Below are 13,103 nucleotides of genomic sequence, written 5' to 3'. Positions count from 1 at the left end.
GTAAGGGGTTTATACTTGTACATACTACACGTACGTACATACTTGTACATACTACATGTACGAGCCGATTGCGAAGAGCCGGCCTCTACAAGAAGCAAAAAATGCTGGTGCAAGCACTGCTTTCCACGCGAACGAAGGCGAAGTGTTAGCATCTCCTTGTGTTGGAAATTTTCTTTGGCGAGTATGTTTTTTTGCTAAGCTGCATTCAGCGTTCCAGTGAGTACGTTTCCGGGCAAACAACTGTAGTGTTATGTTCCTGCATGCCTCCTCGTAGAACATTCATATTTAAAACAGCGCCAAAACACACGGACAGGGGAGGACACAGGACGAGCGCTGACTGCCAACAACACCTTTATTGGAGCCTGCGCAAATATATACAGTTTGCAACAGGTATGAAGAGAGTGAAAGAAGGGGAGGGGAAGGCGAGTCATCGTCGGTCAACTACTGCTGCGCATGCGTCAATGACATTAAACAAAATAAAATAAAAGGCACCATAACATGGAGGACACAGGCCAAACTGCTTAACTTCTAAGGAACTTAAGTTCTTTATCGCAAAGTGCAGTAGAAGGGGAACTAACACAGGTAGCTCCTAACAGACACATTGAAAATGCCTCAAAGATTTCTCTGGCCATCTGATTGCTGTACCTTTTCAACACACGTGTGTGGACAAGGAGTGGCGTACAGCCACACTTGGCACAATGAACAGCCAGATTGCTGCCAGTCTTAATCTTGACACAGTGAGCATGCTCACGCAAACGTTCATTGATACAGCGTCCTGTTTGCCCTATGTAAGTGCAGCCGCAAGAGGTGGGAATGGAATACACTACATTGGTACTGCAATGTACAGGCTTGGCGACATGTTGCTTATTGCACGGTCCAGGTCCGTGTTTTTTGGCGCTGTTTTAAATATGAATGATCCGTACCAACTAGCTCGCACTCAAACCCTTCTGAGTCCTCGTAGAACGTAAGCGGTGATGCGATCTCCAGCATTTGTGCGCTGCCCCAAAGCTGTCGGCAATCTACACAGACGGTTTAAACGCGGGAAAAGTTTACCGGCTGTTGTAGCACGTGTAGTATAGAACCTTCATCAGCGCGCCATCCGCACGCTACTCGTAACCGGCGAATTCCGTCGGCTACGTGAGATGGTCGGTTTCTTATGTGTGCGAGAGAAGGGGGAGTGCAGCGTCTTGGTGTGAGCAGGCTTTCCAACACATGCAAACTTTACGCTTGCACTGCGTTATGGTAGCTGCATGCAGGCTGTTTCACAACACACGTGCGAATAGAAAATTCGCGGCGCTTGGCGATGAAACCTGCGTCAAGGGTGGGCGATAAACATGCACCTTCCGTTCAGCGTGCTAACTATTCTTTTTTTTTTAGGAGAACCCAAAGCACGCATTATTGATAAACTCCGGTAGTAATCGTCACGGAAGTGGTTAGAGCACAACACTTGTTCTTGAGCGCTTGAAGTTGTTTCGCTTCACAGCAGCCTCCCACTTAGCTGAAAGCTTCTTGTCTTGCAGGAACTAATGGAACATCGGAACATCGTAGCGGCCGCTGGTGTTTGTGCAAGCGTAGGCTGCACATAACGCCGGCATGATCGGCCTACAAGTTCAATTGATGCTGCGCACGTCAACTACCACTCCTACATACTGTCACGTGGTAGTGACGGTGAAGAAAGAAGCAATACGGTGGAATACAAAACTAGCTTTTATTGGGCGAACCTGTGCCCACAAAAACAGGCTACACTTATAGCACAACGATAGCGGCGAACACGGTCGGCGATCGTCGGAAAACTGATTAGCGGGTCAAGCGCGTCGGCTTTTATAGATCAGTCGTCGAATGTTCCAGATTAACTGATGGGACCCGCGTGTCTTCCACAAAGTTCTACACCATTCGTGTCACGCGATGAAATCTGATAACACAAGGTTCGGCGACAACAGACACGCGGATAGAAGCGTCGATAACTTTCCAGAAACGTCGGATACATGCAGGCGCGTCGCTCGCTGTGCGATTACAGTTGTTAAGCGGCGAAACGTGGTTGCCCGATAAAGATAAGTACACGTGTCATTACCCCCCTCTTAAAAAGCATCGACCCGATGCTGCTAACAAACGAAAGTAACAAAGAAAAGCACTCGTAGCAAAGGAAACAACAAACTAAGGAAGTTCATCAGCGTCCGTAAAATGGTTTAAGGCGCACCACGTGGACCACTTCAGATCGTGCGCGGCGCCGCTGTGAGTGCGAAATGCCGTCTAGGCACGACCTCATAGTCTAGTGCGCCAATACGTCGGATGACCTTGTAGGGTCCGAAATAGCGTCGCAGCAGCTTCTCACTGAGTCCTCGCCGGCGTATCGGGGTCCATACCCAAACACGGTCGCCGGGCTGGTACTCGACGAAGCGTCGTCGGAGGTTGTAGTGTCGGCTGTCGGTACGCTGCTGGGTCTTGATCCGTAGGCGGGCGAGCTGTCGGGCTTCTTCGGCGCGCTGGAGATAGGTAGCGACGTCAAGATTCTCCTCGTCAGTGACGTGCGGCAGCATGGCGTCGAGCGTAGTCGTCGGGTTCCTGCCGTAAACCAACTTGAATGGCGTGATCTGTGTTGTTTCTTGCACCGCCGTGTTGTAGGCGAAGGTGACATACGGCAGGACCGCGTCCCACGTCTTGTGCTCGACGTCGACGTACATTGCTAGCATGTCGGCGAGGGTCTTGTTCAGGCGCTCCGTGAGACCATTCGTCTGCGGATGGTAGGCAGTTGTCCTCCTGTGGCTCGTCTGGCTGTACTGCAGAATGGCTTCGGTGAGCTCTGCTGTAAAAGCCGTTCCTCTGTCGGTGATGAGGACTTCTGGGGCACCATGTCGCAGCAGGATGTTCTCGACGAAAAATTTCGCCACTTCGGCTGCGCTGCCTTTTGGTAGAGCTTTGGTTTCAGCAAAGCGGGTGAGATAGTCCGTCGCCACGATGATCCACTTATTCCTGGATGTTGACATCGGAAACGGCCCCAACAAATCCATCCCAATCTGCTGGAATGGTCGACGAGGAGGTTCGATCGGCTGTAGTAATCCTGCTGGCCTTGTCGGTGGTGTCTTGCGTCGTTGACAGTCTCTGCATGTCTTGACGTAACGGGCGACGTCGGCGGTCAGACGCGGCCAGTAATACTTTTCCTGTATCCTCGACAGCGTCCGGGAGAATCCGAGGTGCCCAGCGGTTGGATCGTCGTGTAGGGCGTGCAGTATTTCTGGACGGAGCGCTGACGGCACCACAAGAAGGTAGCTGGCGTGGACTGGTGAGAAGTTCTTCTTCACGAGCAGGTTGTTTCGTAGCGTGAACGAAGACAACACGCGCTTAAATGCCCTAGGGACAACGTCGGTGTTCCCTTTCAAATACTCGACGAGGCCTTTTAGCTCCGGGTCTGCTCGTTGCTGTTTAGTGAAGTCTTCCGCGCTTATTATCCCAAGGAAGGCGTCGTCGTCCACGTCGTCTTGCGGCGGGGGATCGATTGGGGCGCGTGATAAGCAGTCAGCGTCGGAGTGTTTTCTTCCGGACTTGTATATTACCGTTACGTCATATTCTTGTAGTCTGAGGCTCCACCGCGCCAGCCGTCCTGAAGGGTCCTTTAAGTTAGCTAGCCAACACAACGCGTGGTGGTCGCTGACGACTTTGAATGGCCTGCCATAGAGGTAAGGGCGGAATTTCGCTGTAGCCCAAATGATGGCGAGGCATTCCTTTTCAGTCGTAGAATAATTGCTTTCCGCTTTTGACAGCGACCGGCTAGCATACGATATCACCCGTTCAAGTCCTTCTTTCCTCTGGACTAGGACGGCACCGAGGCCTAGGCTACTGGCGTCAGTGTGGATTTCAGTATCGGCGTCCTCGTCGAAGTGTGCAAGTACCGGCGGCGACTGCATGCGTCGTTTGAGTTCTTGAAATGCGTCGGCCTGCGGCGTTTCCCAATTGAACTCGACATCAGATTTCGTTAGATGTGTTAGCGGCTCCGCGATGCGCGAAAAGTCCTTGACAAAGCGCCTATAGTAGGCACACATGCCAAGGAATCTGCGCACTGCCTTCCTGTCGATTGGCTGCGGGAACTTTGCGATGGCAGCTGTCTTCTGCGGGTCGGGGCGCACTCCAGATTTGCTGATGACATGGCCTAGGAATAGAAGCTCATCGTAAGCGAAGCGACACTTTTCCGGCTTCAGGGTGAGCCCTGATGACTTGATGGCCTCTAATACTGTCGCAAGCCGCTTAAGGTGATCGTCGAAATTTCCGGCGAAGACGACGACGTCATCCAAGTAAACAAGACAGGTCTGCCACTTCAGTCCTGCTAAAACCGTGTCCATCACGCGCTGGAACGTTGCAGGCGCCGAGCACAGTCCAAATGGCATAACCTTGAATTCATAGAGGCCGTCTGGCGTGATGAAGGCGGTCTTTTCGCGATCCCTTTCGTCGACTTCTATTTGCCAGTAGCCAGACTTGAGGTCCATCGATGAGAAGTATTTAGCATTGCAGAGCCGATCTAATGCGTCGTCTATCCGTGGGAGGGGGTATACGTCTTTCTTCGCGATTTTGTTCAGTCGACGATAATCGACGCAGAAACGTAGGGTTCCGTCCTTTTTCTTCACTAAAACAATTGGAGACGCCCACGGGCTTTTCGACGGCTGGATGATGTCGTCGCGCAGCATTTCGTCGACTTGTTGTCTTATAGCTTCGCGTTCTCGCGTCGAAACTCGGTAAGGGCTCTGGCGTAGTGGTCGAGCGCTCTCTTCGGTGATTATGCGATGCTTTGCGACTGGTGTTTGTCGAATCCTTGATGACGTCGAAAAGCAGTCTTTGTATCGTCGAAGCAGACTTCTGAGCTGTTGCTGCTTAATCACGGGGAGACTTGGATTTATGTTGAAGTCTGGCTCGGGAACTGCGGTCGTCGGGGTAGATGCAACAGAATCCGAGAGGACAAAGGCATCGCTGGTTTCCTGTATTTCCTCGATGAATGCGATCGTCGTGCCCTTGTTGATGTGCTTGAACTCCTGGCTGAAGTTTGTCAGCAACACTCTCGTGTTTCCTCCATGCAGTCGAGCGATCCCTCTTGCAAAGCAAATTTCACGGTCGAGTAGTAGACGTTGGTCGCCTTCGATGACGCCTTCTACGTCAGCGGGTGCTTCGGTGCCGACCGAAATAACGATGCTGGAGCGAGGCGGGATGCTCACTTGATCTTCGAGCACACTCAAGGCGTGGTGACTACACGGGCTCTCCGATGGTATCGCTTGATCTTCCGACAGCGTTATTGACTGCGACTTCAGGTCGATGATTGCGCCGTGTTGGTTCAGGAAGTCCATGCCGAGAATGACGTCTCGTGAACACTGTTGCAGGATAACGAAGGTGGCAGGGTAAGTCCGGTCATGAATGGTAATTCTTGCCGTGCAGACTCCAGTCAGCGTAATGAGGTGTCCTCCAGCGGTACGAATTTGGGGGCCCTCCCATACAGTCTTAACCTTCTTCAACTGGGCGGCGATGTGTCCACTCATTACGGAGTAATCGGCCCCTGTGTCGACTAAGGCAGTGACTGCGTGGCCGTCGAGAAGCACGTCAAGGTCGGTGGTTCTTTGTCTGGCGTTGCAGTTAGGTCGTGGCGTCGGATCACGGCTGCGTCGTGTTGAACTGAAGCTGGAACGTCGCTTCGTCAAATCGTCTTTCGTCGGTGTAGTCTTGGCTTCCTGACTTCGTCGGGACGGCGGCGTGTCGTCATTAGGTCGTCGAGATGGTTTCTTCTTCGTCTTCGTCGGCGGCGGAGGATCTTCGTCAGTTCGACGAACAGCAACCGCACCTCCATCGGTTGCTGCTTTTAGTTTTCCGTATATGGGCTCGCAGAGCGGCCCCGGGCTGGGCCGGTGTATGGTCGGTGCTGCGGCGACAGGTAGCGGCCTGGTGACGGCGAACGGGACGGTCGTCGAGGGCTCCACTGAGTAGCGGCGAGGTAGTCGGCGATGTCACGAGGGCGTTCACCTTCCCTCGGGCGCTGTGCGTTCACGGCGAAGCCTCGCAATCCCAGGTCGCGGTATGGGCATCGGCGGTACACGTGGCCGGCTTCGCCGCAGTGATAGCAGAGCGGGCGGTGGTCGGGGGCGCGCCAAATGTCCGTCTTCCTCGCGTAGGTGCGCTGGGCGACGGGTGGGCGTGCTGGCGGCGGCGGCGGTGGACGACAGAATTGTGGCGTTACAGGGCCCTGGCGTTGTCGCGGAGGGGGAGCTTGACGGCGTGCGACGGCGGCGTAAGTCATCGCTTCTGGCTGGGGCTGCGGTAATTGTGGTTGCACCTCAGGAACTCCTAGCGATCGGTGCACCTCTTCTTTCACGATGTCGGCGATCGAGGCCACTTGAGGCTGCGACGATGGCAAGACCTTGCGCAGTTCTTCGCGTACGATGGCCCTGATGGTCTCGCATAAATCGTCCGTGGCCAGTGATTGAATTCCGGAGTAGCTTGTTGGCTTGGTGCGTCGGTCAAATTGCCGGTTCCGCAATTCCAGAGTCTTCTCGATGCTCGTCGCCTCACGAAGAAACTCGTCGACGGTCTTCGGTGGGCTTCTTACCATACCGGCGAAAAGTTCCTCCTTTACACCACGCATCAGTAGACGTACTTTCTTCTCCTCGGACATTTCTGGGTCGGCGTGGCGGAACAGACGGCTCATTTCCTCAGTGAAAATCGCGATCGTCTCATTCGGCAGCTGCGCTCTTGTCTCCAGTAGAGCTTGGGCTCGCTCTTTTCGCACGACGCTTTGAAATGTTTGCAGGAAGCCGCTTCGGAAGAGGTCCCACGTCGTCAAGGTGGCTTCTCGATTCTCGAACCACGTCTTGGCGGCGTCCTCCAATGCGAAATAGACATGTCGTAGCTTGTCGTCGCTTGCCCAGTTGTTAAACGTAGCGACCCTCTCATACGTTTCCAGCCAGGTTTCCGGGTCCTCAAATGTGGAACCGCGGAACGTTGGTGGTTCCCTGGGCTGCTGCAGCACGATGGGGGACGCTGGGGCTGCCATTGCGGTTGCCTTGGCCACAATCTTCTTGGTCTTCTCAGGTAGAAGTCCGTGCTCCGGGGGCAGCTGTTGAAGACGGCGGCTTGCTCGGTGGTCCGGGACTACGTTGGTGTTCTGTTTGTGGTCTGGGCTGGGATCACGGCTTGTCGGGGGCGTCCTGTACATGGACGAAAAGCACCTCCACCAGATGTCACGTGGTAGTGACGGTGAAGAAAGAAGCAATACGGTGGAATACAAAACTAGCTTTTATTGGGCGAACCTGTGCCCACAAAAACAGGCTACACTTATAGCACAACGATAGCGGCGAACACGGTCGGCGATCGTCGGAAAACTGATTAGCGGGTCAAGCGCGTCGGCTTTTATAGATCAGTCGTCGAATGTTCCAGATTAACTGATGGGACCCGCGTGTCTTCCACAAAGTTCTACACCATTCGTGTCACGCGATGAAATCTGATAACACAAGGTTCGGCGACAACAGACACGCGGATAGAAGCGTCGATAACTTTCCAGAAACGTCGGATACATGCAGGCGCGTCCCTCGCTGTGCGATTACAGTTGTTAAGCGGCGAAACGTGGTTGCCCGATAAAGATAAGTACACGTGTCAATACACACAAATAAAGGAATGTAGGGTCGAGCGAAGCAGATTAGGACGGCACGCACGCAGAAATAAGCCCGCTCAGGCACGGTCGCGGAGACTGCGAAGGAGCGGAACACCAGTGTTGACGTCACTACGCCACCGTTTCCGGTCTCCGCTCGCATCGTCAACGTCAGCAGCAGCGCTCGACGGGGGGCGGAGCTACAGCGCAATTTTAACCGACGATTGCGTCGCTCCTAAGTGAAAAATCCCCCCCCAAAATTTTACCTTCATGGTTTATAAGGTTCCCGCATACGTATATGAGCGTCTTATTGAATTCGACAGACTCTTCAGCTTCCCTTTAATTTCCGGTGTCTCTTATACAGGGTGTTCCAACTATCATGCGCCAACATTAAAAAAAAATATGCAAATGCCATGTAGCTGGACAGAAGTAAGGTGATGTTGTTTGCCGTCGCTTGGAGATAGATAATTTTTTGCATTCCACCTAATATCATAATTGGTCTTAATTAATTAATCAACTTCTCAAATATTAGATAAAAAATGCCAATGAGAAAATTGTGCAGCACCATTATAAACTCCCGATACAGCTTTCGGTTGCTCAATATGAGCTACATAAAAGTGTTTTTTCCGAGCCGGAAGGAAACGCACTGATACACGCAAAGTGTATCGAGCTGCCCGTCGCGCGCGTGTGTGTGCGTTCAAAAGGACAGATAGGGCGTTAGGCAAAATAAGAACAAGTGCTCCGTGGCGCCACCACCCCGTTTCAAAGAAGTCGCTCATAGCATCCATCCTAATTCCTGGTCATGAGTAAAGTTCGTGTTCTGCAAGCAGAACCGTAGCAGTCTTGCGAGATCCGAGATGGGGATGGGTGTTGTGTCCTGTAACGTGTCTACGGCTCTTTGCGTACTTATACTGCCAGATCAACGAGTGCATTTGCAAACAGCAAGCTTACGTCAAGAGATGCCAGGACATGATCGTATTCCCAGCCCCACGTCGCATATCTTTCAGCACCACGGAAGTTGCATGCTCAGGGCAAAGTTATTAAAAATGCGCGCCACCCATGCCTCCTCTTCCCCGTCCCTGTCTGCAGGATTCTTACAAATTATGGTATTCGTAGCGCTGGAGCGTTGAAATGATGGCTGCCGCCCTGAATGAGCTGCTCACTGAACTTTCCACGTGGAAACGATATTTAGCGCCAGCGGTTCCAACAGCGCCGCTCGCGTTTTGGAAAGATGTGAATGTCAACCGGTTTGAATGGGTGTACGAGGAGACAGTGATGTCTTTTTCCAGTTTCTTTAATCAGGTTGAGTGCTGGCCCATCTGGTGCTGGATAAAGTCCAAGAAAGGCGCCACTTTAGTGAACACTGTGGGCATGTTGGGGAGCGCGCAGTACACCGAGTGGGACACCACGCCAGCCAGGAACCACGTGCGCTCGTCGAACGTGCACTGCAGCGGCCCGCCAGAGTCACCCTGCAGCAGAGGAACGCTGTCAGAACACGCGTATAGGCGGACACTGTGGCTCGCCGTTGCGTCAGCCCGTCGACGCATACTCTCAAGGGCCGGCCAAGCATATGCATCAAAACGCAGGTGAGGCTACGGAGTAGAAACATTTTCTCTCTCGCTACACACAGCCTGCCCTTCCAGGGATCCGCGTGTTTTGTTTACTACAATACGCAACCGCATGAAACTTCTTCGCGGGAACTTGTATTGCAGAGCGGGTTCCCCACTAGCAGCGAAATCATTTGCAAGATACATCCCGCAATATTGACGATGTAGCGCTGAATACTTTCGAAAACACAGCCAACGCACACCTCAGGCGCGCAAACAGACATAACATTTCTTTTATGCTAAGACATCGAATTGAGCGAGAAAGCCGGCGTCTGTAGCAGCGAAGCGGCAGCTAAGTTCCCATTGAGTGAGACGCCACGTCACGTTCAGACCTCGACGGTGCAGAGCGGCCGAAAGGGTGCACGGGCTGCCCGCTGACGCGCCAAGTGTTTCGTGAGGGGAAAGGGCATCGCCGCGACGTAGCACCGCCCTCGCTCTGCGAGGCCTGTGTATCATCTGCGTGTTCCTTGGCCGCGCAAGCTCCCGCCTGCCTTCGAACTTCGTCTCGGTAATCGCTATAAAGAATATTATGTATAAAAAGAAATTCCAAAAGAAGAACGTTGGCGGTAGTGAGCTTCAAACCTACGACCCCACGCTCAGTGACCAAGTGTCTTGCCCACTGGGCTAAACCAGCGTCTCCCAAATGGCAGGCCTCTGCTCTATACTTGGACCGAAATTTCCATTGCCATGCCAGGTGTGACGAAATCGGTGACGTCAAAATCACCGCGGCTTACTCAGGACAGGGCTGGGCAAAGACACTTTGCAATTGTATCGTCATACGATACAAGATACTCACGCAACAAGTATTTGAGATACTGATACAAGATACAACCACAATCATAGTACCCGATACAATACGTTCCATTCGTATCTTAAGATATTTCGATACATTCGTAAATTTTTTATTACAGATCTAAATAATGTTGCAGCAAACGCGCATGGACAAAGATGTTTGCTTGAAAATTTCTTAATTCCGACCAACCTCTTTCATTTGAATGAAAGATTTCTTAGTATCCCAAAACTTTCGTCTTTTCTGCTCAAAGTATAATATTTTCGTTCCGAAACAATCTATTGGAGTTACTTTAGACGCTTAACATGATGGCTATTTATACACTGCATTATCAGCGGCTTTTGCTGGTCACTTTTGTAGTTGATGGGAGTCGCTGCTCTGCTTGCCGACCAGCTAGCGGGTCGCCATCGATTTACACGAATTTCAATAAGAAGCCTCTGCACGAAGGCGCAAATACCACTGTGGAGTTTTACCTTGTCCGTAAAGGTATTACCGTTTACGCAATACCAGATCACCGGACAGGTGTACAGCAGGGCTGGTGGCGACATTTTATGTGACGCATCATGTATAGAGAGAGCACATAAAGCTGCAGTGACCTTTCATATTCTACTTATTTCATCCTGACATCATCGCCTGCCCTCGCTGGAGTTCTCGATGTGGCGGAAAGATAAAAGAATGTCGCTGGCTTTAGTTTTATTCAGGTTGCTTAGTGGCAGCAGTATAAGCTTGAGAAGGGGAGTCCAACCAACGTTTATAGTTTCACACGGCGATGTTGCGATAGCCGAGTATCTTGTATCTTAAGGATATTTGATACATTCTTTCATGTATCGGAAATACAAATACTGATACACGTCTTGCCAGACGTATCATGATACAGATACCGAGAGAGTAAGATAGCATGTAGGATAGATGTATCTTCGATACCGCTCAGCACTGGCTCGGGACTGTCCCCATCAGACTCTATGGCAGTCGGGCAAGTTAGCATGACACGCGCTCGCTTGCCCGCGCGAGGGGTTCATAAGGACCCCTCAGCGGCGTTCCGTTCGACGTTAATGATTTCGCATTCACAACTCACAAAAAGCGCTTAGATGTCCTCGTATTATAATATATATATATATATATATATATATATATATATATATATATATATATATACATACAGCGACGGATCGCCCTCCGCGAAGGCGATCCGTCGCTGTCGCTTGTCGCGTCGCCGGTTTTTCGCCAGCCAGCAAATTTCGCTTGTCGCCCTGAATGAAGTGTGCGCGGCCATAGCGTGATTACGTAACAACATGGCAGCAATCAGTCCGCACGCTTCGATCTAAATTCGCTCTTGCAACGCGGAAAGCAGGCAGCACTCCGAGAACAAGCCACACACAATAATATGTGTGTGTTGGGTTCTTCATGTGTTTACTTTTCGCGCCCGTTAGCATGTTTAGTAAACTGGTTATTGCGCTACAAATAACTTCTCGATGTAAGAAAGCTGGCTGTCGTGTATTTTCAACTGACGCTGGGGCCTTCTCGTGTTTTGCGCAGTATTTGTAAATTGTTGTACCGTATAATGTACAGGTGTTGCACAGTATAGCAACTTAATGAATAGGAACTTGCACCGGGTGGTGTTTGCAAAACAAGAGACCACACTAGTAGTCAAGCTTCTGCGGAAGATCGCTCTGAAATTGACTGCCTACTTTTGCGTCATTGAAAATTCCACATTACGGGAAGAATTTCTCATAATATGCTGCACATACGCTTTTAAAACACTATAATGGGTAAAAGCAACCCGCAAGAACTTAAGTTGCACTTAATGGTCGATCACAATAATCAAAACAACGCACTCTTCCTGGGCATGTTTGAGGCGTCGTTAAAGCAGCGTGACGTCCAAGCTGAAAATTAGACAACCAGAGAGAAAGCCCTGCTGCGCTGCTGCCACTGAAAAGTTATGTAACCGAGCAGAAAAAAAAGACTGCGTTCTTTGATTGCGTTAGAGCTAGGAGGCCAGTTTCCGCGAATGCTCCTGTCGAAGTTTTATTTTTCAAGACTCCTCAAGATGCTGAAAATCGCCAAGTATGACCGAAAGCTAGTCTTCATACGGCGCCGGGCGTTGCTCGTGGAAGCGCAATTGCGACGGCTACTTTGACAGCTTGTCGAAAAGCTGTCGATCGAAGTGAAGCATTCACACGGCGCAGCGGGGAGCGAATGAAGAAACGCGACCGGCCGGCGTCAAAACCACGACACGCGTGCGGGCGCAGCCTGTGGCTGGTGCGTGGAGGGCAGCACCATTTGATGGCAGGAACTTTGTCGGGTGCACAATTGCTTAAGCTTTCCTTCGTCAGAGGACAGTTACGGGCGCTGTTGCTCTGCACGCGCTCAACTGACTCACACGCAAACGGTAGCTGGCTACAGAGTTACGCAATGTTACGGAGTGCGTATAGCTTTAGCTTATGATGTCATTGGTAAATTTGGTATATTGGCAGCAGAGGACAGCCTTAAACACTGATTTGGGTTCGTACAGTTTCAGTTCGCCATAGCTAAAGCAAGGCTCTCTCCACGCATTTAAACCTTGATGACATGATGCAGCACATTGCGCACATCATTTCAGTAAAGTGTGGGGCAGTACCACAAGGAATAAGTTTGCATGCATTTGAGGAAAACTGGGGACCACGCAAATGAAAGCTCATAATGGACGCCACTTGCGCTATCCAGATCAAGTGGTAACGGTGCCACATAAAAAGGCCGACGCCAGAAAAGGCACTCACGCTGCAGGATGACTTCTTTCCCTCGACGTACCCGGCACAGAACATGGACGTGGTGATTTTATTGTAATTCTTATAGGCTCGCGCGCACTTGTCGTGCGGCCACACGGGCAGCATCACTTCCATCAGCACGTCCGAGTGGCGGCCCTCTGCGAATCACCAGAAGAGGTGAACCGTGAGCAGAAATCCCCGTACACGTGCCGCGGATGTGACGGCGGCTCGAATTGGCTCACCAGAGGTCGTACGGCCCGACGGAGAGCTACTCATTTCTGAAGACTGCATCGGCGACGTACGCGTAGTCTGAACTGACAATCTGGATAGATTCGTCGCCATGCTTT

At 51.4% G+C, this 13,103-nt stretch overlaps 1 protein-coding gene across 2 annotated transcripts in view; it reads right to left on the bottom strand.

Annotated features, from left to right (window-relative positions):
* Positions 1-8,891: 8,891 nt before the first annotated feature.
* The window catches only part of LOC126532370 (anionic trypsin-2-like), a 79,982-nt gene continuing 75,770 nt past the window's right edge, over positions 8,892-13,103 (bottom strand). For both annotated transcript variants that reach the window (XM_055071561.1, XM_050180094.3), the window contains 2 exons: positions 12,769-12,914; positions 8,892-9,084 (listed from right to left, as the gene is read on the bottom strand). In XM_055071561.1, coding sequence (XP_054927536.1) covers positions 8,914-9,084; positions 12,769-12,914 — 317 coding nt within the window. In that variant the 3' untranslated portion in view covers positions 8,892-8,913. The remainder of the gene's footprint in view (positions 9,085-12,768; positions 12,915-13,103) is intronic.

Source organism: Dermacentor andersoni, chromosome 5 (assembly GCF_023375885.2).
Source record: "Dermacentor andersoni chromosome 5, qqDerAnde1_hic_scaffold, whole genome shotgun sequence".
NCBI lineage: Eukaryota > Metazoa > Arthropoda > Arachnida > Ixodida > Ixodidae > Dermacentor > Dermacentor andersoni.
This window is presented reverse-complemented; position numbering and strand designations above follow the sequence as displayed.